The sequence below is a fragment of the Rhinolophus ferrumequinum genome, chromosome 15 (genome assembly GCF_004115265.2).
Source record: "Rhinolophus ferrumequinum isolate MPI-CBG mRhiFer1 chromosome 15, mRhiFer1_v1.p, whole genome shotgun sequence".
Lineage (NCBI taxonomy): Eukaryota > Metazoa > Chordata > Mammalia > Chiroptera > Rhinolophidae > Rhinolophus > Rhinolophus ferrumequinum.
Genome location: NC_046298.1, coordinates 37,723,943 through 37,750,453, shown reverse-complemented (window position 1 = coordinate 37,750,453; position 26,511 = coordinate 37,723,943). Strand labels below are relative to the sequence as shown.

Here is a 26,511-nt window from a genome sequence, read left to right as displayed (position 1 = left end):
TTCCGGTAAATCCCCGCAGAGGTGGTTGACACCTCCCCTCCCCTATATTCCCACCGAGTGCTGCTTCCTGCCAGGCAAGCATAAGGCATTCTCCTTCACCTGAGACAAGTCATGTTCCAGCATCCACTACCCATCTTGCCCTGTTCTATATAATTCTTTAGCGCCTGTGACTCCCGCAGCAGGGAAGATATCCTAGTGCTTAGACCACCCAAGATGGGCCTCAGGTTCCCTTAATGAACTCTTGATGTAATAATGATGAAGTTTTCAGCCCTTTTCTTTGGTCTGTCGGTCCTGGAAAATTTTACATTAACACTGTGGGTTGCTCAAATGTTGTTTAGGACATGTTTGGAAGATAGAGGGGAGGGGAAGAAGTTCCAGAGTCAAGACAGGAAGGGAACGCCCACAGGTAGGCAGCAGAATTGGGACTGAGCTTGGAGGCCAAACTCAGCAGGGTGGTGCCCTGACCCCGTTTTAATGCAGGGGCACGTGGGAGACCCAAGGAAGACTGCAGAACTGCAGAAAAAGGTGAGAATCATGATGCCCAAGTGATTTTGGTCAGAACCACCCCAATCTGGGGAAGCTCTTGGTCTTCTCCTAGACAGGATGCATCCTTATTCTGACCCTCCTCTGCTCTCAAAGCACTATGGCAAGGTGTGGATTACAGTCCACAGTGGGTCATTAAAAGACGCTCTTTTTAAAGGAGTTCATTTATAGAATGTAGTGTCCAATGATAATTTTGGTAGAGTTTAAATTAGCAGTCCCATAAAGAAAGAAAACACATGCTGAAATTTATTTTAAAAGGGAAGGCTCTTTTTATTAAACTTGTACATTTTACTTTCTTTCAGAATCCTAATAAAAAAAACTTTTGTTTTTGCTTACTTTATAAAACAAAACCCCACAAATCAAACAAACAAAGGAAACTATTAAAACATCACTTTTGTGATGTAAAAGAATTCACCACAGGCAAAGAAAACTACACCTGGAGCAAAGATAGAAATCAAAGAGGAACCGACTCTAGTCTGGGGCCAGGCCACCTGCACGTGAACGTGAGCTCTTCTCTGAGGATTCTCAAAGCAAACCTCCACAAGAGGACCAGGAAACAGCCCTCTTAACTTCTGGAATAACAAACAGACCCAGAGCCCTAATGATCACACAAATACAAACCAATCACTCTATTTTAAAAAGCACACATGCATTCTACTCTTGTCTCCCCCCCACTCAGCTTCTCTCCATCAACAGGGGGTCCTGACTCCTGAAGGGGGGCAGTGTCTTGGCGACAGGGCGTTCACAGCAGGTATGTGTTCTTCACCAGGTGCTCCTTGTCGTCCGCAGAGCTCCAGACGGTGCGGAGGGCGCGCTCCTGGTTTCTCCGAGCCACCCTGGTCAGGCAGACCACGGAGGCTCCCAGCAAGAGGATCAGGACCATCACGAACAGCCCCGCCAGGACCACCACTGGGGACGAGAGAGCAGCCTCAGCAATGGGGGGATAAGAACGGCCACAGGCAGAGTGGGTCCCCCCACAGGGCTCAGGGCGAGGACCAGCAAGCAGCCCTTGTGCCCAACATCTCGCCACCCAACTGGTGAGGGTCTGGAGAACTGACACCGCCCACCATGAAGTCGTCCAGGCGAGTCCCTACAGTCCTGAGAAGCTGATTCCTGAAAAAAGGAGGCGCCGTGCTATGTGTACACAAACAGTGACCACCTGTGTTCCTTGTTTTTATGTGTGTGTGTGTGTTCCATCCCTACTCAACTCTGTACTTCCCTCCCTGTCTCGGGCAGCCTGTACAGGAGTCCCAAGCCAGAAGATGCATGCTGGGATGTAACAAGCACACACCTCTGGTGTGTGTGTGTAAACCAAACTCCACCCAGGTTTTGCGTTCACACACCCCACCCCTAGCCACAGAAAAAGACGTGACCCTGCAGGAGGTGGTGTGGCTGCCTGTGGAGTGAGGTAAGGGTGATGGCGAGGGTGTGTTCGGAGCAGTGCTGGCCTCGAGGGGACCCTCGTGCTCATAATGGCCCTGATAAATTTAACAGTGGTTGCCCCATTGGTCAGTTAAGATGCTTTTTTCTTTCAGGTGGGCTCCGCCTAAGAAGCTCCAGGTGGCTCCTGTGGCAGCTACCTGGCTCCTCTGCCCCCGAGTGCCTCTCCATCTTCTACCCCACCAACACTCCAGACCTCGGCTGCTTTCAGCCTGGGCCCGGCAAACCAGTTCCAGCTTCACTCCTCTTCTAAAATAGAGCAGGCAGGCCAGGTCTGGGCTCCTGAACAGGGAAAACAGGTGGAAAGAGGCCAAACCAGTGTGGCAGGTCCTTTGTGCAAACACTATCCTCTGTGACTCAAGCTCAGAAACAAAAGCGAGAGGAGGTCCAGCCCTTTCGTCAGATCCACTGCGTGGAGACAATAGCACTGGCTGTGCTTCGCTCAGGCCGCACATGGCAAGGGCCCTAGAACTTCCTTCCTGTCATGCATGACCAACTCTGTCCACCCCATGGAGCAAAGCTCCCCCAAACCTGGAGTCAGACTCAGGCCTGTGTGTGGCACATCCCCGCGTGCCCAACAGCAGGACTCACCCCACAGTGACCCCCGGCTGCCAGGCGGACACTGCCTCCCTCCCAGACCCACTATGTACACTGCACAGTGGGACAAACATCTACTACATGTTCCAAGCCGCCTGGCCATTCTCATGAAGAAACATGACTTTCTACCAAAAAGCTGTTTCTGGTGAAGGATGATGTGTGTAAGACAACATGAACCTGCAAGACCCAGCTGAGCTCAGTCAAGGCGGGCAGGTGGGGAGGGCAAGAGGCCATTTACCGTGCGTGCTGCGGGGCAGGACAGGATACAACTGCTTGCCTGGAAGAGAACACATGGCCGTGAGGTCAGCTCACAGTTGTCCCCCCCCCCCCGCCCCCCAGAGCTGTCACCACCTGAGAATTCCCCTCAGCCCTGGGCCTTCACAGGGGGCTCTTTCTGAATTACTTTTTCTTCCAGGTGTTCTGAGGCCTCGTCACCCTGGTGGGGACTTAGGACATGACTGCCCAACAGCCAGGGCCAACGCCCACCTGTTCCCTACTAGGGAGCCAGGGAAGGGTGGAATCCAAGTGACAGCATTTCCAAGGCCTCGGTATTGGGGATGGCGCATGGACTCGGGGAGGGGCCATCCGGGCACCGTTGTCTCTTGGACCCAGGGCTCAGAAGACTCACCAAAGCAGCGGCTCATGCACTCCTCCTTGGAGAGGTAGTTGTTTTTATTGCCCCAACACCCTCCGTAGATGAAGTTATCACAGGAGTTTTTCTCGGCATCAAAGTGCCAGCGAGGGAAGGACGCGCGGCAAGGCCCAGTGACCGCCTTGGCAGTGCAGTATTCTGGGAGCGGGAGAGCCCAAGGAGCACAAATGAGCAGGGCCCGGGGAAGTGAGTCGGAGCTACAAGGTTCCCGAGCAGTCACACAGCTGCTGGCCAAGGGAGAAACGCCCCTCTGCTAACGAAACTCGTAACTACAGACGTGGCCAGTCTGGCCCATGGACAACCCTCCTCCACATTTTCAATCTTTCTCTTTACAGCCAGACTATGTTGTTATGGAGAGTCCTCTATGCCAGGTGCTGTTCTAGGCACTTTCCATGTATTAACTTGATCTCTACGAGACCTGTCCTAGGCCCCTCATTTCATACTCAGGGACTCGGAGGCAAGCTGCATGCGTCCTGCTGCCCTGGGGCCTCCTCGTGCAGTCTATCACCTGGGAAAGGCCAGTAAGCCACACCCCACAATTTCCTCAGTGGAAATCCTCAGGTGTGTCTCAATTCCCAACTAAGTAAGAAAACACGTTTTGCGTGTGTGTGTGTGTGTGTATACACACACATACACATAGTTCTACCTTTCACCATCTAAAACAAAAAATGAAGAAAAAGTCCTACCTTCGTAGTTGAAAATATCACTGGAAGAGTCGTCAAAATCCTGCCTTCTGGGAACTAAAACACAAACATCCGTGTCAGAGAGGCTGCGGTGGATACAGGACATAGGGCTGGCTGGGGCTGAGTCTAACAGGGTCCCCGAGGGAATGTGAACTCTTCGGCATCTAGAGGGGAGGGTGTGGAGCCCCCTCCGTGGCCGCTTTGCTCCATCACCTCTCAGTCCTAATAACCTCCAGACCCAGAATGAATGCTGGATGGGGCCTGCCTGCCACCCCAGCGGTTGCTATGGAAACTAATCCCAGCCACAATTTCTGGGGCAATGAAGAAGCTGGTCTTGCTCACTCTGACACAGCAGGGAGGCCCCTTACTCTCCTGGGGAAATTTCCTTCTGAAACAGGATGGAAACCAAAGTCATCATGCTGGTGCCCCAGGTTCTAGATGACTTTGGAGAGGCCAGCTTGGGAATATACAGGGAACCCAGGCAAAGCAATGGCCAGGACGGTCATAGGATTCCTGGCCTAGCAAAATGGGAAAGTGACTTTAGACTAATTTTCGACATTCTGCAAGTCAGCTGAATACAGAATAAACACTCGCTCACTTGAGCACTGGTGTCAGTCAGTGCTGGCTTACTGGGCTGTCCTCAAATGGGCTGGGAGCAGATTCCCTCCCTCCCTGGCAGGTCTTGCCCAACAGAACCCATGGCCTTTGGGAAAGCCGGGCTGGACTTGCTGGTGCATCTTTACCACTCACCCCAGGCTCCCGATGCAGAGTCCTTTAAGCATAAAGGAGGAATGGGGCAGCTGCTGTCAGCACTACAAAGCAAGCTAACACAGAGCTGGAGATCAAGGACTGCGGTGGAATGGAGGCAGGGCGGCAGAGGACAGGATTCTTAGCACAAGGAGGGAGGTGGCAAGGACGACAGGGAGCAGAGAGAGCAGGCAAGGAGAGGTGGGCTGGGCAGTGAGACAGCAGAGGCCAGGCCAGAGAGAAGCGTGGGCCCGAGCCACATGGACAGCAGTCCCCTGCCCCCCGAGGAAGCTGAGGCAGCCCGGAAGTACTGCAGAATCCCCCGGCCCTCTGGTCTGTGTAAGGATGCCGGCAAGGAGCCAGAAGCTGGCAGCCCGGGCAGAGCCCATTTGCCAATGCTGAGTAAACAGAACCAGGAGCTGAAAGCCCCTGTACAAGCCCCAGATTGCAAATGTCCTTTCAGTTACCCATCTGGATGGCCCTTATTCCACCCCGGGTCTTTTTGAGAACCTACCACTTGGGACAGAGGAATCAGCTCCATTCCTGCTGGTGGCGAGATCATCAATGGTGTTCTCTACAAGAGGACAAACAAGACAACACAATGAGAAGGTGCACCTCCCCCCAAGACTGCCCAGTGAAACAGAACAAGCGGAGTCCCTGAGCAGTTGTAGCAATGTGTGCCTCTCACGGCACGGCGACTCCCATTTCTCCTTACTGTGGCCCCTGCAATGCACATGCTGGACCACAAGCCTGCCAGAACTTGGAAATAAGGAACCAAGATTCTTCTTGTGGGTTAAACTTTAAGATCAACTTGCTGGGAATCAGAACACAGATATGCGAAATAACTGTAACAAGACAATATGGCTTCCAGGGCCAAAAAACCTATTTAACTCTATTAACCCATCTAATGAATTAAAAAGTTGAGGGGGTACACAGCAGTACACTTATAGCTAAAATGATATAAAAAAAAAAATTTGGGGGGATGATATTGGGGAACCGTGTGTTTTTTCCAGCGCTCATCAACTACAAATCAAGTCATTTGTTCAATGACTTCAATCTAGTTGTGGAGGGCGCAGCTCAGCTCCAAGTCCAGTCGCTGCTTTCAATCTTTAGTTGCAGGGGGCACAGCCCATCATCCCATGCGGGAGTTGAACTGGCAACCCTGTTGTTCAGAGCTCGCGCTCTAACCAACTGAGCCATCCGGCTGCCCTAAATTTTATGTTATATATATGTATTTTATATCTCTCTCCCCCTCTCTCTCACACACACAGTTAAGGAGGAAAGGCTAGTTGCTTAAGGTAGCACAAAAACGGGAGCGCTGGCAGGGTCCAGGAAGAAGGAACCCTGGCTCCCTGCCTCCCTACTGGTCCCGGTGGACCTTCTGGAGAGGCGTGGGGCTGGACTGACCTGATGCCATTCAACATTCAGGTCGCAAACCAGCTCCCCTTGTTCTGCCTCTCTCCTCCTCAAGCAATCTTCTGGGAATTTGGCCAAGAGGTCTGCCTACGCAGACTAAAGATACAGGCACAGGGACCCGAGTGTTTGGTCCCCTGGGTGGTTCTGGTTCTCATGATAAATTAATAAACTAGCATTCTCATTATCATGTGGCTTCCCAGAGCTTGCCTGCCTGGGGGAGAATATGCTGGCAAAAGGCTCCACTGACTAGCTGCTCTGGCAGTTCTAACCCTCCTCACAGACTCATGAGCGACACCCCAAAGAGACGGGCAGTGGAGCCGTACTCGGGTGCCAAGAAAGAGCTTTCTGTGCCCTCAAGACTGGAGCCAGACTCTGAACCCACCTTTAGGAGACAGCTGTCTGCCGTCTCCCAGCAAAACACAACCATCCCTGGCCCCCTGTAGCTACATCTGGCCTAACTCCTAGTGTCTACTGCTTGTGTTCCCATTCCTGAGAAAATAAGGAGTAACTAGAACAGGCAGGTATATTTCCTATAGTCAACTCTTGGTTAGGAAAGGACAGAAAAGTTTGCAAAAATATTTCCCCTTAATTCCCACCCCCAAAACTGGGTCATGCTGACAATGGAAAAATACGATAAATACTATTTTTCTCAGTCACTGGTAAGGTTGCCAGTTGCTCCCAGAAAGGTGAGGGGCTCACCTGCATGATCCAAAAACAACACCCCGTGACCTCAGATCTCCAAACACTTGCTGAGTGACTGCTGGGCACCGCGCACACAAAGATCAATAAAACATTCCTCATGGCGCTCAGGCACTGTTTCAAACCTCAAGTCACAGCTAAGGCCATTGTTCTTCCTTCCTCTTTACATATAACTTTAATAAGCTTATCTGATTTCTGAATGCAGAGCTCAAAGCCGCGAGAGATTACAGCCAGTGAGCGAGGAGACATAAAAACCCGCCAAGGATGCATGGGTAGGGCTCACAGGGTGGCAGTGTGCAGGGCCCAGTGAGGACACCAGGGCGTCCTGACACACAATCGGAATCCAGAGTCCTAACATCGATGCCGTCAAGAAAGGGTGTGATGGGGTGGCCGGTTGGCTCAGTTCGTTAGAGCGCAGTGTTCTTAACAACAAGGTTGCTGGTTCAATCCCCGCATGGGCCACTGTGAGCTGCGTCCTCCACAACTACATTGAAATAACTACTTGACTTGGAGCTGATGGGTCCTGGACAAACACAAATAAATAAGAGGGAGGGAGGGAGGGGGGAGGGAGGGAGGAAGGAAAGGAAGGAAGGAAGGGAGTCCTGTAACAATGTTAAGGAGATTCCCAGTGAAAATGTTTGACAGTTTGGCTGGTCAAATCCTTGGGTCTCTGGACACTTGGGAGGGATCAGGCCCCAGGGGGCCAATGTCTCATTGCTATCAGCTCTCAAGGAGTCGCACGTGCCTCATTCAGAGCCAGTGCAGGTTGTCGTGGGGCTTTAGGGGGTTTTTATGTAAACTCTGAGGCTCTCGGGGTCAACATTATCTTGATTCCACAGAGCCCTTCGCAGGTGAGGACTGGGAGACAGATGGATTCTAAGAAGTATAGTCTACTTTTAACTTGACTCAGAACTTGGCTGGCTGGGTGAGCTCCTCAAGTTATTTGTCCCAGAGGTAAAAATAACCCAAACAGCCAGGGCGCGAGGAGGGCAGCCTGTCTGAGTGGAACTGGAGGACTCTGCTCAGGGGAAACCACTTCCTCTTGTGCCGGGTGAGGTACGGGACTTGCTCTCAGTAGTGGGAGAAAGGAAGTCCTGGAGAAGACGCAGTCATGCCCCCTGCCCTGGCTCCAGCCGGGCGGGGGGGGGGGGGGGTGGGCCGCTGTGAAACCACTGTGTGGGTGACCTTTGTGTGCCTGTTTCTTCTGCTTTTTAACACATCCCCCAGGTTCAGCCGTGAAGAACCAGTGAAGAGCAAAAGGCATCCACATCCCAATTAATAAACTGTCTCTAAGTAATATTTCCCAGCCACCACTGTCTTACCTGTCACACCAGCACACTTCTCAGAACACTCCTCCTTGGTCAGGTAATTATTGTCGTTTCCCCCACAGCCTCCATACACAAACTGCTGGCAGGAGCCGCCAGTGACATTGTACCACCACCTAGGCATGGAGGCCCGGCACCTTCCCACTACCTTCGGAACTCGGCAGAAGTCTAAAACACAAAGCAGAGACAGGTTAGCTTGCCAGGGCAATGCTGGCAACAGAGAGCATGCCCAGACCTGCAGGAGGAGCCCCCGTTTTCCTGAGCCCCCAGGAGCGCCACAGCCCCCGCCCCAGCACAGCTCCTCTGTGAGCTGTTTCTCCAATGTTGCTGTGAGGCCTCCTTGCTGGTGCAGGAAAGAAGCGTGTCATCTAACAACAAAGATACCAGCCCATCCAACCGAACTGCATTTCAGTTCCATGTTGATTTTGTCCGTGTTGCCATTATCACAGACACACACATGCAGTATAGAAATATGACTTTCAAAAGCAAAAAGAGAATGAGACTGGAAGGTCCTCTGGATGTGAATCCCATCACACTGGGCCAAAGGGAGCTGGGCGCTGCAAGGGCAGCACTGGTGAGGTGAGGCCCGGAAGGAAGCACAGTCTGGTATCTTAGCGCTCCTCACAAGGACCTTTCTGAACCTTCCCGATCCGCTCTCTGCACGGGTTGGCCACTTCATATGACAGTTACCACAAGGGCCTCAGAAAGAAGCTCCCTAACTCTAGTTACCCCTACGGCCAACCCCCAGCTCCAAAGACAACTCAGGCCACTCCTCTGCCCAGCGCTGTAAGGGCTCCATCCGAGCACACCGAGGTGGGCCTGGGTTTCAAAGTGCCCCCAAATCTGGCCCCTGCTCTAGTACATGGGAACAAAACAATGTTATCAAATCACAGCCAGATACATCTGCCTTCAAAAGGCCTGGCAATTCACTCTCTCTCTTACAAACAGTGAGAGATAAGAAAGTGCTGGAGGTGTCAGCGGCATCAAAACAAAGCTTTCTCCCGGAGGAATGAGGACATCTGCCCTGTACCACGGTGTCCCTCCTCCCATGTGGTCATGGGTCCACAGCGCCTCTCCCTACACCCTGGCCTCCAGTCTCTGCCTTCTGGCAGAGGGGCACCTAGCACAGGGTGCTCGATCAACGTCTCAAGTCAAAGCTTCCTAGGGCCCAACACTTGGTTCCATGTTGTCATTTATTCCTCTCTAGTTCTTTTCATGTTTGTTAGATTTACTCCACCACCAACTAGGTGATGACTCTTGAAAGCACAGAGGGAGGATTTGTGCTTCTCCTGTCTCCCCAAATATGTCACAGTGATGGGCATGAAACCAAATGGCCCATAAAACATCAATCTATGGACAAAAAAGGATGGTGCTGTGCAAAACCAGTACCCCAAGCAACTCCCACACACACCAGGAAGTCACAGGTAACTGGTACAGCAGGCAAAACATATTCTGAAGCAATTCTCTGTTAAAAAGAAACGTACCTGGACACCATGTGAATGGAATCATACAGCGTGTCCAGAAACAGCAGATCAATAGGACAGGAAGTGGATTAATGGTTCCTGGTGCTGGTGGGGGGGGTAGGCTGGGTGGCATTATTGCAAATGGGTAGAGAGATCTCTTGGGGATGATGGAAATGTTCCAAAATTGGATTGTGGGTTTGGTTGTTTAACTCTGTAAGTGTGCCAAAAATCACTGGACCCTTAAAACGAAGTGATTTTTATGGTGCGTAAGTGATACCTTAATAAAGCAGTTTTAAAAAAAACGGGTGCCTGTTGTGTATAACACATCAACCAGAACCAGCTGGGGTGCACATGGAGCAGGTACTTTTAATAATGTGCCAAAGGTCACAAAATGTACCCAATCGACGCGACCCAGGGCAAACAAGGCAGGAGAGCTCTCTGGTTATGATTCTGCCTGACCCACGTGGCTGGTCAAATGCCGGAGGCAGCACTGCTATCAAGACAAAACAGAGAGGACCCACACCAGGTCCACTATGACCCCAAACCGAAATCATCATCAACTGCTACAGAGGCGGCCACAGCCTGCCCAAGGCCTTGTGGGGCTGACAGCCCTGGAGAGCACCGAGGGCTTCGTGTCCTTGCTTTCTAAGCAATGTCAGGTACAGCCTTTTCAACAAAGACCCAAAGGCAGAACTGTACACTTTAAATGGGTGAACCATATAGTATGCAAATTATATCTAAATTAAAACAAAAACCTGAGTGAGAAGTATTTCCTCAAGGCAGGAACCACCAGACATCACAGTGGAGAATGCAACAACATGACCACAGTGTAAAGGGTGGGAATACGGTGGCTTTTCACAAGCAAGAGTGCCAGATACACATTCTGTGCAGGTATGGAAGCCTGAGGGTGTGGAAAAAGGAAAAAAAAAACCTATCCGGGGTGGGTTGCGGTTTCCTTGGTGAAGTGAGCACTGCCTGGAATGTGGCCCTCATCTTTGCAGGCAGACACACACTCTTGGTGGCCGGGGCTGATGAGACATAGGGATGCGGATCCCTGCTATCAAAGCACACGAAAGGACACTGAGAAAAGGACTGTCACGTGGCTCAGATGTGTACATCCACCAGCATACCACCTCGGGAAGCAACTGAAACATAGCAGGTCGCTTTGAGTCACAAGTCAGGAAAGGTCACTGCAGGATTCCTATGCACATCCTGTCCAGCAGGTCCGCCTCGGGGACACTTCCTTTCCTGACTGGAATGTTCTCGTTGCAGATATGCTGGTGCCTTCCTTACAAATCTTTTGGGCCTGGGAGGCCATTCTTGTCTCAGACAGCTGCTCTCAGCTGCTTGCCGTTACCACACACTGGTTCCATAGTTTAAGTTGCAGAAAGCAGCCTTATTTTCAGGTTCCTTGGGAGGGGCAGGAGATGGGGGGACTTCACTTTTGTCCCAGGGGAATTTAGAAATGTTTCTTTATTAAAGGAAAAGCTGGACAAAAGCACAGTATGTCTGGAAAGACAAAATATTGACAATTCTTGAAGCTGAGTGATTGATGGTCCATGGGGCTCAAAACACTACTTTTGCTACTTTGTTGTACACATTTGAAAATTCCTATAAGAAAAAGAAAAAAAGGCAACCTCTACTTAAACTCAAATTTTATTAGAGTAAGACAACTCTAAGTAGCAGATTAACTGGCCAAAGCTAGGTTCAATGAAGATGAAATTTAACCCTTAGTGTCAAGACGACATCCTTTCTGTGAGTACAGAAGCTCTGTTTTGAATGGAGGAAAGTCTCATTTTGCCACATATTTTCACTAACTAAACTGCTTTTCAGCCTTTATAAATTTTTACTCTAGGCTTGAGAGAAGTGAACTCATGAAAAAAAATTTTGTTTTTGTTTATTTCACAGGAGACCATGTTCCTTTAGGAAACACGGGCCATATAGTCTGGACTTTCACCCCAAATAACCTCAGTGCATCGTCTCTCATTGTTCTCCAAAAAGCTTATACAAAAGGTCAGAAATATTTTTAGTGTTTAAGATGGCTTTCATGACTTACCATCTTCCTTAAAATAACTGAAAAAAATTAAAGTCCTATATACTTTGGTAGATCCAGATTAAAATAAAAATGCAGAGCGTTACTTATTTCCTGACACTGCATTTTCTTGCCCTCCCCAAGCATTATGCCAGGCACATTACGTGTACTATTTCTACCGGTCGCCCTAAAACTGTGAATCATGTAGCACACCCTCACTTGAGAAAGGACAGGCCTGGCTGTGGTGGTGAAGCTACGCCAGCAGCAGAGGTGGGCCTGCACTCAGTTCACACTGGTGTGATTAGAGAGCACCTCCGATGGACGATGGACGACAAAGTCACTACAGCAACAGGCGATGGGAAACCACGACACTCAAGTGGCCTACACTCCACAACATTCCTAAGGGCCTTTACCACAAGCTGAGGGCTCCCAAAGGCCAGGCCCTCGGCGGGGCCTGTTTTCAGTCACACTCAATGACAGGGTCAGGGACACCACACCAAAGCAACTGGCCAAGGCCGAGGGGGACTTGGTTGGATTAATTTTCAGGAAGTTCTTCTTTAATGGCTAACTCTATTATTACGAAGAGATGACAAAATGATATATTGGTCTTAGAATAGGGTTGGGAAATAATCGTGAAAAACGTCTCACGTCCTACTTGTATGTCACAAATGCTAGTGCAAAATTAAATACTTTCTATGTTTTCAAAATGCAGAGCAGGAAAAGCTAAAGGGAACCACATTTGGATACATTCCCTTCAGAATATGCAAAAATGGAGTTTTCCCTTGGAAAAGCATCAGAAATGGTTAAAAATCACACATTACTTGAAATATGAACCTACATTACAAAACCCTGGCAGGCCTTCTGAACATTAGCTATGACAAAATTGCCAGACAGGCTGGTCTTTGTCATGGAAAGCAGGTTTCTCAGGTTCTGAAGTCCTAGAGCTTTTTAACTGAGACACCTAGCCACTGGCTCCAGACCACTTCACTCCGTGCAGTTGGCTGGAATCACCTGCTGTCACCTCCTAACATAACGACATCACAGAAATGTCAGGCTCCCAGGCTCTACCAATCTATGTAACTTCACAGGCTGAAGAAGATGGTGTCTAATCATTCTTCAAAAATAATACAATTGCAGCTGTGCGGACTCTGAAAAGTTTACTTTAATGAAATATTTCAAATATTCTAAAAAGTATAGAAAATACCGTATAACACTGGTGTATCTACTTCTCAGCTTTATCAAATTCTAACATTTGAAAGGACTAAAACATCGACAGAGCTGAAATACTTTGTATACCCCTCACTTCAATTCCATCTGCTCCTCAATTAACAACCACCTTGAACTTGGTGTTTTCTTTTATTCACGTTTTTGTACCCAGCATCAGTTTACTTTTAAAATAAACAAAAAAACCTTACCCAGGATTCTAGTCCTTGATACACTTTTTACTCCCCCGGCTGTCCCAAACTGAAGAACACTGCCGCCTTCCGCACTGAGTGCCTAAGAAACCCCAGCATCTCACACGCCTGAAGCCTCTCAAGTGGTCCTCCTCCTCCCTCATTTTTCTCTAGGGCAAAGGTCAGTCAACTTTTTTATGAAGGGCCAAACAGCAAATACAGGCAGTACTTGCTTTCCATGCTAGTGTGGAACCATGAAAAACAATGAGGGGAAAAGTGAGTGTTAAAACCATCAAAATTTTTTTGTTAAAACATTACAAACTGTGCGTTATAAATGTACAGAATGAAAAATGGTGAAACAAGTATTTATTTAGTACACTGTACATTAAAACATGAGAAACTTGAGAATTAAAATGTTTACTTTTTTTTGTAAAAAAAGATATTACTACGAAGTTTGAACAGTGCTTGTAATGGTCTTTGGTCACAGAATTTACCATATGGTGTAAGCATTTTTTTCAATTTGCTTTAGCAAACTGTCACACTTCCTTCGAGGTTTGGATCAGCTTCAACATTTTATCTTTCACTCTTTCAATGTAATAAAATTGCTCTAAAGTTACTTTCCTTTTTGTAGAGGTGTTTGCCAGTGTCGCTTTCTCTGGGACATCAACTTTTTGCCACAAGCATTTTCCTCATTTCTGTCAAGTGAGTGCTCAATGAGCTCCTGTGGCTGGATATCCACCGGTCTCTCCAGTGGAGGTGGTGCCAACACCCCCACAATTAGCTAGTCCTTCTATCACCCCATTTATGCCCCACTGGAACGTCACTTCTGGCACCATCACTTTTTCTCTTTGCTGCACTGGAGTCGTTTTTGGCCAATTCCCTCTACTGATTAACTATTTTTGTAAACTGTCACAAAGGTTTATCACTGGGAAACAAGGAGGCAACACAACTCCATGCTTTGCTGTGTATGAACTAACAGATGTGCGGCGACCAATCACCTTGCACATATGTCGTTTACACAGTGATCTGTGACTGTAGAGCTAGCAGCTGAAACTTGTACCCAAGTTTTCAGTTACTATACTGTGATAACTGAAGTTGGAGCCCTGTTGTTCGGGAACTGAAATTATTTAATGAAAGTGTGGCAACTGAAATTATTGCATGCTAAAAACCCTGCAAAGCAAGGACTGCATTTAGGCGCTGTGGGTCACAGAGTCTCACATTGTCACATACTCAACTCTGTCATTGTAGCATAAAAGCAACGTCGGACAACATGTAAATGAAGGACCAGGACTGTCATTCCAATAAAACTTTATTTATAGGCACTAAAATTTTATCTCATATAATTTTTAGGTCTTGAAAAATTCTTTTCAACCATTAAAAAATGTAAAAACCATAATGAGCTTGCCAATTCCTTCCTTAGAGTGTTTATGAAAACACCCTGTTCAGATTTTCCATCCCTGCTGTCATAGAGCTCAGTCTTATATGTGTAGGCAGAAGCTATCACATAGACTGCTAGGGTTCACATTTCTTATCACAACACTGACCATGCATTCCTCACATTTATCCTTTGCTAAGAAAGCTGTAGCACACCCTTCCATCATTAAAAACAGTTCTACTCTCTTCATTGAAGTCTCTTAAAATTCTAAGGATAATGGCCAAAGGGAAATTATTTGATACAATAATCTTTAGTCATTTGAAAATCGTATTTTGCACACAAATAAATAAGAGAAGTAAAGTTCTCTCCTTAGTATCAGAAAGCAAAGCAAGGGAGAGTCATTCAAGAGTTTTAAAGAACGGGGGCAACTATTAATTACCACATCCACAAAGAGCTTGGTATTCACAGACCTATAACAGCTGAAAATTCACTACCAAGGCATCTTGCTTGTGCTGGTTAGTAACTGTGAGACATCGCCATAATGGAACACTCAGAGCTGTGAAAAATAGGCAAATGTGTATGTGCTTGTACAGAAAAGCGTCTAAGGCTAAGGGGGGGAAAGCATAAGAATGGTTTCTATATAATTCCCTTCTTAAACTTTTGATTTAGACACATGTCTGAATCTACGTCGAGGGGAAGGGACTAAGGGAGGGAGAGAGGCTTTTACATACAGGTTTTCCTTTTCATCTGTATCTTTGAGTACAGTACGGGTATTCTAATCTTGTGACACATTACTTTTATTTTTTTAAGGGTCAGCAGTAGCTTTATTTGGATAGTGGATTACGGTCCCTTTCATTAAATTTTTCAGTTTAAAAACTACATGGTAAATAAAACTGAATGTACTAAACTTCCTAGTATTTTGAGCAGTACTAAGCCACACGTGTTTGGTGAATAGCTATTATACGTAAATAGGGTGACCACATAATTTATCCTCTGGATCAAGATACTTTTCAGAATGAAAGGGGGTGTTCTTAATAGTTACCCTGGGATATATGGTGACATAAATCGGACCCCTCTGAGGTAAACAGGGCTGAGCAGCCATCGTACTATGTTTCCCCGAAAATAAGACCTAGCCGGACAATCAGCTCTAATGCATCTTTTGAAGTAAAAATTAATATAAGACCTGATTATTATAGTATATTAACCTGGTCTTATAGTAAAATAGACCGGGTATTATATTACATTATATTAGATCCGGTCTTACATTATAGTAAAATAAGACCGGGTCTTATACTAATTTTTGCTCCAAAAGACGCATTAGAGCTGATTGTCCGGCTAGGTCTTATTTTCGGGGAAACACGGTATACATGGCTGTGGGCATGTGGTCCTTACCCTTCAGGTTTTACAATTCAATTGGAGTCACAAGACTTCCTTGGATAGGAAAACAAAAAAATAAAAGAAAAATCACACAAGGTAAAATATTACTATCACTTCCTAAATTCAAAGGGCTTGTAAGCCATACAAGGTACAAAGGAAATGACCCAAAGGCTTTAGTATAGGGGAGTGACACAATAACGAAGAGCCATTTTGCACAAGAGTGTAGGACAGATTAGACAGACCTGTAGGAACTTGTTCCAGTAAAGGACCTGTATGTGCAGGAACCCCTGGCTGCCTCTTACCAGCCACGTACCTGGGGGCATTTTCCTAACCTCCCCATATTTCCTCATTCATAACACGGGAACAATTAATATCACATGCAGCAAAAATGTGTGAGTATAAACCTCTCAATTAAGCTGGAAAATGTATAAACCCCATATTCCTTAATTCACCAAGTCCCATATTCATTGATTTAGGCCTGGCTAATTAAAAATAAATCATGCAGATTTTACAAGCTTGGAGCATTTAAATCAAAGAATCTTGGGAGGGTTAGGAAGATAAGGCAAAGCTGATTATGGACACATCATAGCACATCTGTGATATAATAAACAAACATTTGGTCTCTGCCCACACCCCACCGCCCAGCTCCTAAAACCCTTGTAATTTCCTGAGTGCTAAGAGTATCTTTTGTTCTGATATTTGGTCTTTGACCCAGGTTCCTAATACAAGATCTGCTAAAACCCTGGGACTCTCTGGAGTAATATTATTATCCTTTCGGATTCCAATGAGATGACTGGTGGCTGGTGGGGGGGCCCTGGAGAACTTCAGGATGGGGGCTGGGTGTCAGAAAGACCAAGGCAAGATTAAAGGTCTGGAATTTTCAGCCCCACGCTCCCATCCCCTAGGGAGGGCAGAGGACTGGGCGACTGAGTTAATAATCTGTCACACCTAACTGAAGGGGTGAGGAGAGGTTCTGGGTTGCGGAACACATCCACATGCCAGGAGGGTGGCTCATCCAAGACACTCTAGGATAGAAGCTCCTGTGCTGGGGACCTGGGGACCTTCCAGACCTCACCATAGGTCTCCATCTGCCTAGTCATCTGTATGCTTTATGATAAAGCGGCAAATGCATTTCCCTGAACTCTGTGAGCCACTCTAGCAAATTACTGAACCCAAGAACAAGGTGGTAGGAACAGTCGATTTATAGCAGGTTGGTCAGAAGTACCTGGGATTTTCGAGTGGCATCTAGGGGTGAGGGGCAGCCTTGTGGGACTGAGCCCTTAACCTGGGGATCTGTGCTAACTCCAGGTAGTCACTGTCAGAATTAAATTGTAGGACACCCCTGCCCCCCCCAAATTGTAGGACACACAGCTGAATTACTTGATATGGACAAACCCACACATCTGGTGTCAAAAGTATTCTGTAATAAACAGGAGAGTTTTCTCCTTAAAATCTTTGGAGGTTAGGAGAAAAGGCTAAGAATGTTGGCAAGAGAACAATCTCGAGGACATAAATATAACTCAGCCCACACTGTCACGAAGGCCTCTCTGAGTGTATTAAAACCTGTTCTGGATCTCGTTAGTAAAAAAGGGGTTTTGGCAAGTTATGGCAGGTTTATTAGCACGAAGTCCCCTTTTGTGACCTCCAGAGTTGTTTCCTATAGAGGAATGCACCATTAATCGTGAGGCTATCTTGACCTTGACAATGGCCTGTTTGGGTAAGAGCATTTGCTCACTCACTGTACCTTGAATTCCACTGGTGAGGAACAAAGTGTGAAGAAGAGACCCACTTGGCTTTCCCTCCACAGGCCCCACTGAGCTAAATTCTGCACACTTGCTCAGATGCATTTCTTAAAAACAACTCAAATGGGAGGGTTTTCTCTGATACATAAGCCAGTACCATAAGACTACTGTGAAGATTATACTAGTTTATGATCCGTTAGAAGCACTTAAAACATTTGGCACAAAACTTTGAATAAATAGCAGATATTATACTTTTATGAAGACCAAACTAATATAGAGACAGTGGGAAGGAAGACAAAGAGAAGGATGACACATTTCACTAGAAAGTCCAACTGCATGTGGCAACTGACAGGATTTAGGGGATATGGAAAACCAAAAGTACAACCTCGTGTCAAAGAGCTTATCAAAAAAAAAAGGAGGAAAAAAAAAGAGCTGATCAAACCAACTCAACCACCACTCCTTCCCCTGGATTTTCTGCTGGGTGACCGTTCGTACCACGCCAGAAATGATAAAATTCCTTATCCTCACGTAGAGTAAGACAAAGACAAACTATCAGAGATCAAAGTCTTGCAACACTAGACGATCATGAGATCAAGAGGTCAGGAACAGAAAGCCTGGGGGACAGGACGGGAGGAAAAAAAAAAAATTACGCCTTGGTCACCCATTCGGACTGCACGTATCTTTTGTCCAAGGACTGAGTCTCGCTCACTGTGTAAGAGAAGTGTTATTGAGTACCAGGAAAGGACTCGGGCTGCTTAAATTCTACCAGGCCGAATTCCAAAGTTGACGTTTATTTTATAACCAGCCAACTATTTTATTTCAAGGTGGTCTATAAATCTACCTATTTTGGTTAGCTGGGCAGGTTTCACACACTTGAGTGCTTCTGTTTCCAGTATGGGAAACTACTAACTACCCATCTAAGTTCAGGTGCCTGGAAGTTGTTATTATTCAGATAAGTAATTCTGAAACTTTAAAATAACCCCTAGGTATTTATGAGGAAAGAACGTTTACAATGACAAACCCAACTTAAATTATAAGGCTCATAAAGTCTTGGTGCTTTAGATATAAAATCTTGACATTTTAGATACAAAATATTTAGATAAAAAAAGTTTACATTTCATAAACCATCAGCACAATGCAAACCACCATTCAAACAGGACTATGAATTCCACCCTTACCTAAATCCATAACTAGAATCACTAGAATCATCTAAATAACTTGGAAGGAAATAAAGTAGTTTCAAAGGCTTTCATGACACTGTTAATCCACATTCAGTTCTTAACTTTTTTTGAATCATGGACCATTTCAGAAACTGATGAAAGCTAATGGACCCTCTCCCTAGAGCAGTGTTTCTCAACCTGTTTTTTAATTATCACCCCCTCTAAGGAGACTTTATACACGTTTTTCCAAATCACCCCAGGAAGTTACAATACTAGAGACATATGTGGTCCTTTGAAAGGTCACAAACTATTGTATTATCTAATACATTTCACCTTCCTAAGAATACGCCCTAAACTCTAAATGACAGACCCTGGGGCACACATGGACAAAATACCATATATGAATTTAGGGACTCAGATTAAGGGGCTTCTGAAGCCATGAACCCAGCACCCTGTTGGTGAAATCCATCTCAAACATCTCAAAAACAACAGCTAAATTTTTGCCCTCATTTCTAAAATGGCTTTCCGATCATGAAAAATGTACTTGAAATAAACTTCAAAGTAACTAAACTCCAAAGTTCCTAGGCCTCATCTTCCTTCACAAATAGTTTTCAAAAAGATCTTGTCAGAAACAACACATGAAATGACATTTGTAACTAGGATTATACAAACACATTCACAATCCATACACTATTGCTTCTAGGTTCATCGGTGAAGTCTACATTAGTCGTGTGACCAGTGAGTCACCAAGCCCTCCTGGGGTTAATGAAGTCATTTTGGTGCAAACCCCTTCAGGGATCTCCCCCCCCCAACATGAATCCCAGGCTACCCCATTCCTTATTTGGTCTCCCCTGGACATGACAAACAGAGGCTTAGCTGCCTGGCCAACTACCAAGAGACAAACCTGAGCCAGCAAATGACTCTGGGGATAGGTAAAATGAGAAACAGCTAGAGGTTGGGTGAAAGAGAAGTCTGCTTTCTCTACCACAGGCTCCGTTCTCAAATGCTGCCCAGGGCAAAGGCATGTTTCTGGTAGAAAGTATCTTTTTCCACTTTCTTTTTTCAGGGAAAGATCCACTCTCCCTCAGTGGACTTAAAAGCAAGGCCCTCAATATTCTTTAGGGATTGTCACCATCTGAGCCTTGATCAAAGGCCACGTTTTCAGTACTAAGCACACCAAACCTGCGGTGTCTTGTTTTTCTTCACAGTACTCATCACGAGACACATATTCATTGTACGTTTCTCTACTGCCTTCCTCTCCTCACAAGGTAACTGCCATCGACCGGGGCTGTCTCTTTTGTTCAGTGCTCTATTTCTAGGGCCTAAAACTAAAGTCTGGTAGGTGCTCAATAATTATGTGTTCAATAAATATTTCAGACTCTCCTGGAACCAAACGGTCTTACCTGCCAGGAGAACACCAGCCTCTTCCGTGGCAGACAATCCGAGAAGATGCTACTGTGAAGAAGCCCCCAGGTCATCACACCAGCTGCGCTCTTGCCTGTCACTGTGGCTTTGACCACCTCGTTTACAATTATCCTCGGGGGCACACACACTCACTGCACTGTACAATTAATAAAGAGTTGTTTCATCCACCTTCGTTTACTAAATGGAGTATATTCTTTAAGTGGGGTCACAACCCAAATGCTTACAGACATAGAGGGCAGGCTTGTCCTGTCCGAAAGGAGTGATTGGCCCCAACCCAGGGGTGCTAGATGGGAACTGGCCTGGTGCTGCCAGACCTTCATATTTTCAGGCAAAGCCCAAATCCACAATTTTCCATAAAAAATTCCCAATTCTAAAAACTGTACAAGACACGTAAAGTTGGTCTGTAGCCTCTGGGAAACGGTCCGTATCTCTGGCAGACTGGCCCTCTCCCTGCACGACAGAAGCACCTGGAGCAAGATCAGCTTTCCCCCACCTCCGCCTGCAGGTCTGGAGCAGGGACACTCTTTGCCAAGCCTCCAAGTGCCCACTATAGCCACACTCCTTCCTGTCTGCCCCCCTCCCCCGCCCCCAGCACCTCACCAACATTGTCAGTCTTAAGACCACAGGACGCTCCTCTCACTTGCTTATCGCACCAGCCTCAGCCTCCTGAGTTACCCCTCACCCTCAGACATCCTGTTCTCGTCAACATTTCCCTTCCCCCAACTCCTGGGGCCTCAGGTACTTGTGACCTATCTCAAGAAAATCTCTCCTCTGAAAACTGTCACTTTCTTATCTCTAATCTAACCGGCTCTCCCTTGAGATTTGCCTTCTCTTGCGTCCTTCCAAGTGGGTAGGTCTCCTTGTTACTTGGTGCTACTTCCAGACCATTCTCCCTCTATTCTCTCCCCAACACACCAGCTCTGAATCTTCTCATCAGAGTAGATCGAACCCACCTACACCTTAATTAGCTGTGATTTTAGCTCGAGGCTCACTGGAGTGCCTCCTGCTCCCATCCTCATTCGTGGTGATTTCCTTATCCAGGTAAGAGATTCTTGAACTGTCCTGGCCCCCTAGACCTCCTCTCCTCCAGTGATCCTGTCTTCTCCCAACCCCTCCCTCTCATGGTCATGCCTAGACCTTGTCTTAAGAACTGCAGCCTCTTCGGAACACCAGTTTCATGCATCCCATTCACTGCCCATTGTATCCTATCTTTCTAGTTCTTTCCCTCCAAAAACTCAACTCCAACAATCCATTGGCCCTACCACGTTTCCACAACCCCTCAGCCTCCACGTGTCTTCACAGCTGAAATTCCTTAACCAACCATTACAATCATCCCTTACACAAGTTCACCACACACGTCCCCCTCCACGCAACTCATCTGGCAGCTCCTATGCAGCTGCATGTGGCTGGAGAGACACCACCCTGTTTCCTGAGAAAGTCAAATCAGGAGAGGAAAACAAAAAAATCAAAACTACCTCCTGCCTCAAATTAAGCTGCTGAAAGCTTTCAAACAAACTTCAGATAAGCGAGGGCATTAGTTGCCCCAGCCAGACAGGAGTACTTCTGAAAGGTCAGTAGGTCCAGCCAACTCCAGCAGCCCAGGAGGCCACTGCAAACAGAGAAGGCCTCTGCAGCCAGACCTGGCTTTGTCAATTACTATTGTGTGACCTTAGACAAGACCTGTAACTTCACCACCGCACCAGGTTATCTCAAGGATTAAATAACACATTCGAGCTCAGAGTAAGCAATAGATGTCAGCCCCAAACTCAAGTCCCAGGCCAGGTAACTGGAACATCCTAACATAATTATTTCACCTAAAAAAGTTCAGAAGGGCTGACACATCCTGGTTCAGACTGCAGGAAGGATAAGCACCTCGCTCCTGATTCTTGGTCCTCTAGAGCTGAGCCTCTCCCCACTGGCTTTGACGTCCCCATTAACTCATTTTTTCCTCTTTGCCTCGGGCATAGGGCAATGAAGTCTTCAGAAGTTACTGCAGGGGATGACTAGGTGCACACGCCCCCCCGCTTTCTCTCTTTTCACCCAATATGTTGGTCTATAAAGCTACCTGGCTCAGGCCTATTTCTCCCATTTCACATCCTCCTCCAATCCCCGCCCCCCTCTCCCCCAAGCCTCCTGCTGCAGACCCGATGGCTGGCTCTTCTGTCTTTTCCTTGAAAACCACCAACCATGTTCCAGCCTCAAGGCCTTTGTACTCCATTACCTCCAACTGGACACTCGTCCCTGAGGTCTCTGTGTGGCTGCCACCGCCTCATTCTTCATCTGAGAGCTCAGATGTCGCCCTCCTCAGAGAGACCTCCCCTGGCTACCAAGCTAAAATGGCCCCCATCACGCATATCTTAAAAAATGTTCTATCAAGTGCTTTTTATTATGTTTTCCTCTGGAGAGCATTTCATTTCTCAAAAAGCGATGCCAGGCATGTTTCTTTTCCACACCAGTATGGCCCTTTTTCACTTAGTGAAGCTGGACTGCAAACAAGGAAGAAGCGAAATCTGAATCTGGTCTCCTATGGATCTTACCACAAGTGCTGGCTGGCTTCTTTGTTCAAGTGCCAGGCCCTCACCTAGAGGGGAGGGGAGTCACAATTCTAGGAATGTGGTCTGGCAGAAGGCCGGAAAAGACCAGGAGAGGGAGCACAAGAACACAAGATATTTATATATCTGGGTCACAGGGCAAGTCACAGAGATAGCAAGGCAAGAGAAGCAAATTGCCTCAGAAAGTATACATGGAATCTGAATGGTGTATTTTTCAGGGGGCAAAAATGTAATCTGGAACCTGTTGTTTGTTCATCAGAGAATACAATTTTAGCTGATTACATTAAAAAAGTGGCCCCCATCATCTTCCATCACCATGTTTGTGTACTGTGCCCTGTTCATTTACTTCTTAGTAATTTAATATTGTGGTGAGTGCTCTTTATTTAAATATTTACTCACTGTCTCTGCCTCTCCCATCAGAATCTAAGCTCTGCGTGCAGGGAGTGCACTCAGGTTGAGTGCAGGGACCTGGCTTATGTGAGTCACAACTGTTATCACCTGTGCCAGCATGGTCCAGGGGACGGGGGAGGGGGAGGAGCAGGGGCTCAATAAGTGTTGGTGAATCAATGAATTCTTTCAAGAATTATTTTCAAAGCCTGCTTGTGCTTGTCTGAAACAGTTAAAGTTATAACACTTGTTTAAAAAGACCTTTCAAGCTGAACTTCCTTTGGAGTGTAGAGGTTAAAATCCAGTCTTCTCCACCAGCCTCCCAAGGACCAATCCAATGACTTCAAGCCCAGCTTCTCAAAGCCTATATTCTCATACCAAGGCGCCCCAACCTTGCATCTGGCAAAATTTCTCCCCTCCAACACTTTTGCTTATTTTCTCCTTCCTGTGGATATCACAGAGCATCACCTTCCTTCTCAGAAGCGCTCTACTGCGACTGGACCAAATAGGTTTCTCGGGAGGCTGCTGTCCAATAACTAAAGAGGTGGGGGTGGGGGCTTCTTCCCTGAAGCCCAAATTGCCACCAGGTCACCTAATCCAACCCCCATCCTCTCAGGCCTGGCTTTCCTGGGTCATGGAACTTTCCGCTGCTAGGAAGAGGATGGTCTGGTCGGCCTCTCACCCCTTCCAACCCCAGGGAGGGGCGATGCTACTCTCTGGTCTATAGCGATAGTTTCCTCCCTCACCCACAAGAAACTTTCCCAACCTTCGCTCCTCCGCCCATCCTCACTCCCAAACCTCTCATCAAGGCTGTCTCCCAGGGATGGCTCCACCACACCCCCTGAGCTTCACTAAGTCGCCCCCAATTTCCTCCCCCGCCAATTCTCCCCGCTCAGACCTTGCCCAGGGCCCCTAGGACGCCAACTTACCCCCCACATCCTGCCCCTAACGCCCAGCTTTTGGATTCTCGGCCATCCACCCCTCCCAGGAGACTCGTCTGGGCCCTCACCGTGGACGTCGCGTTCTCCGTCGGCCGCCTCGGCCTGGAAGAGGAGCAGCGATGCCAGCAGGGCGAGCAGCGCCCAGCACCGCCTCAACCCACACAGCTGCGCCATGACTGGCTCCACCCGGCCGCACAGGCGAGGCCTCCAGCCGCCGGCCGTTGGGGTCTCGCGATCAGGTGCGGGAAGCCCCTCGCCGCGCACGCGCACAGGAGCGCCTCGCGTTCAGGTGCGGACGCTCGCGGAGGGGCTACGCTGGAGCTCACTCACGTCAGTCTCCGGGAAACCCTTTTCGCAAGGACCTTCGGTGTGCAGACTCTGCCTCCTACGCCCACAATGCGGGAGAACGCTCCTCACTCTTCCCTTTGTCCCTAGCCAGCGACACTCAGCGACTCTCCCACCGTTCGGAAGCCATGCACACCTCCAAACCCTAGGTGGGCGCTGGAGCCAATGGCGGCCGCCTGGAAGGAGATACCGAAGGTGGCCAGCCAGGGAGGGGGCGGGGCGCACCTGGTGAGGCGGGGCGCGCAGAGCGCAGGCGCAGGGAGCACCTGTGCGGCCGTCCTCCTCCCACGGCGCACCTGGGCCGGCCGGGGAGGGGGCGTGGCTTGTTACTTGTGTTGGCTCCGTCCCGGGTAGGACCTTCCCTAGGAGGAGGCGCTAGCCAGCTGAGCCCGGGGTTCCTGCTACCTTTGCCTATGGTCTTGTTGACGACGTCCCAGTACCTTTGCTCTTGGGCTGGGCCTCTGGGTGGGAGCAGAGGGCGCAGACAATCTCTACTTGGAAACCTGTGGTTTTTTGCCCATCTCAATTCAGCCTCCTTTGAGGGAGAGGGATTTATTCCTTCCTAAATTCAACAGTCACTAAGCACCTACTTGGAAAGTTGCTGGAAACCCAGCGGTGACTACGCCAGACTAGTCCCTGCGTCACCAGACAGGAACAGCCCAGTGAAAAGGGAAGCATAGAGTGATTAGGGATGTGACACAGGCTGAGTGATCAGGGGCTGGGTGGTGGAAGACCAGGAAATGAGGGGAGCCCAGACAAGTTCCCCATTCAGTGTGAGAGAGGGCTTCCGGGAGGAGGTGATAGACCCATGAATGAACAACAGCCCAAGGCCCTGCCTCTACGGTTCCCAGTTCTGAGATGAAGACAAATTCTTCACCAGACAGAGACAGGTGTCAGGGCTCTGACAGGAAAGCACAGGCAAGGTAATCAGGCCTTAAAGGAGGGAGGACCAAAGGAGGCACATGACCCAGTTTGTGAGCCAGGGGGACTTACTGGAAGAGGAACTGAATCTCAGGAGGATGGAGTTGGGCAGGCATAGGCGTAGAGGAAAATAAAGGAGACCTTTTGAACTGGGTGGTGGAGAAGGGGCTGTGAGGAGGTGGTTTTGATAATAAACACTGAAGGATAAGATGGGCTGATGAACAGACATTCTAGGCATTAGGAATTGCAAATTGCAAAAGTCCTGAGGCAAGAAAGACAACAGTATTAAAGGAGTCAGGGCCACTCCCACTATTCAGCCTCCCTCCTGACACAATACCGTGTTTCCGGAATACAGGACCGAGTCTTATATTAATTTTTACTCCAAAAGACGCACTAGAGCTTATGTTCAGGGGATGTATCTGAAAAATCATGCTAGGGCTTATTTTCCAGTTAGGTCTTATTTTCGGGGAAACATGGTGTGTGAAGAAACTTAACTGGGTTACCAAAATGGTGTTTACTTTAAACAGTTAAAGTTTTATGCTAGCCATCTTCTTTAATCTTGTAGTTAGGTCCTGGGACTCCAGATCAGGAGTATGAATGTGAGGCCAAAGGTCTCCCCAGCATCTGAACCCCCCGACTCCCACCCTGTCTCACTAAGCCTGGGCTTGAGCTGGAAGGTGCAGAAAACTAGTAAGAGGTGAGGCTGGAGAGGAGGCACAGGCACATTCATTCATTCGTTCATGCAGCCATCCATTCAGCACGTTCATTGAGGACCCACTGAGCCAGGTACTATTGTAAATGCTGGAGAAGATACAACAGCGAACAAAGCAAAATTCTTGCCCTGTTGGAACTCACTTTATAATGTTGGGAACAGTGGTGGAACTAATTTTTTTATACCTCCTCCTCTCTACCAGAAAATTATTTTCAATAATAATCATGTAAGAATCGTTATTTTATTCTTTCATTTTAAATTTAACAATTGAAAATGCATACATTTCAATTTTAGAGATATTACTCAAATTCAGTAGAGTATTTCACTTATGAATTAAAATTTGCACTTTTACCAAATGACAATATTACACCTTGCAATTCATACCCTGATTCACTGTTTTGAATTTTAAACACAAAATCTCCCAAAAGAATATGTAGAATTATAGAATAGTTTCTTCATCGTTACGATTGTGCTATCTTTTTAATTTCTAATCTATTATTTAAATGCAAGAATGTGTAGAATCTCAGAGATTGGAAACTCAAACTGCGCTTGATACAAGCCAAATGATTCCAAATTGTTATGA

General features: G+C 47.5%; 1 protein-coding gene across 1 annotated transcript; it reads right to left on the bottom strand.

Moving 5' to 3' along the window:
- Nucleotides 1-906: 906 nt before the first annotated feature.
- SPINT2 (serine peptidase inhibitor, Kunitz type 2) lies at nucleotides 907-24,555 on the bottom strand. The gene is made up of 7 exons (XM_033127933.1): nucleotides 24,019-24,555; nucleotides 8,100-8,270; nucleotides 5,177-5,236; nucleotides 3,919-3,972; nucleotides 3,209-3,370; nucleotides 2,819-2,857; nucleotides 907-1,452 (listed from the first exon to the last, which is right to left on the bottom strand). Exons 1-7 carry the CDS (start codon nucleotides 24,122-24,124, stop codon nucleotides 1,286-1,288), a joined length of 759 nt encoding a protein of 252 aa, XP_032983824.1. The 5' UTR covers nucleotides 24,125-24,555; the 3' UTR covers nucleotides 907-1,285.
- Between the last annotated feature and the right edge of the window lie 1,956 nt (nucleotides 24,556-26,511).